This window comes from Arachis ipaensis, chromosome B09 (genome assembly GCF_000816755.2).
Source record: "Arachis ipaensis cultivar K30076 chromosome B09, Araip1.1, whole genome shotgun sequence".
Taxonomy (NCBI): domain Eukaryota; kingdom Viridiplantae; phylum Streptophyta; class Magnoliopsida; order Fabales; family Fabaceae; genus Arachis; species Arachis ipaensis.
This window is the reverse complement of record NC_029793.2, coordinates 9,512,924-9,513,535: the sequence shown is the minus strand read 5'-3', so window position 1 is coordinate 9,513,535 and position 612 is coordinate 9,512,924. Positions and strand designations below refer to the sequence as shown.

General features: G+C 33.8%; 1 protein-coding gene across 1 annotated transcript in view; it reads right to left on the bottom strand.

Moving 5' to 3' along the window:
- Positions 1-393, bottom strand: part of LOC107619717 (GDSL esterase/lipase At4g10955) — a 2,299-nt gene extending 1,906 nt beyond the window's left edge. Inside the window, exon 1 of the mRNA XM_016322013.2 lies at positions 125-393. Within this exon, the coding sequence (XP_016177499.1) occupies positions 125-309 (185 nt within the window). The 5' untranslated portion in view covers positions 310-393. The remainder of the gene's footprint in view (positions 1-124) is intronic.

The following is a 612-nucleotide window of genomic DNA, read 5'->3' as shown; positions in this document are numbered from 1 at the left end:
CCTGTGCTTCCTGTGCTTGAAGCCATAATCTAATCCTACCAATTTAGATCTAAATTTAAATAGAATTTTGAACAAAAAAAAAAAAAAAGCAGAGTTTGAGTGAGATTGAGAGATGGGTACTGACCAAGTTGAATAGATGAGATCTCTCCAATTAAGGGTAGACAAATTCCTTGGTCCAGAGACATGAAAGGAATACGGGTGCGCTTCTTCTTCTACTTCTTCTTCTTCTTCTTCTTCCTTAGACACAACCAAGTCTTTCCTTTGTTCTTCAGCTTCTTCTTCTTTGCTTACTTGGTTCGTTGTTTCCATGATTCAATGCCGAGACAGAAAGGAGTGTTGTGGAAGTGGAAAGTTTGCAGCTTTCCTTTTCTGAAACTGGCTTTTATCATTTATTTATTTATTTATTTAATGATTTAATTTGAAAATTTGCAGCGTGTAAGTTGTAACGGTCATATTTTTTCCCTTCTAATGTCCGTTTCTATTTATTTATTTATTTTCTCTTTTATCATCATCTCTCTCCTTCTTCTTCATCCTCTCTCACACTTGGTTAAAAGTAACTGACAAAATGTTATGTTTATTTCCCTTCTATGAAAAAAAATTGAAGTCTTAATC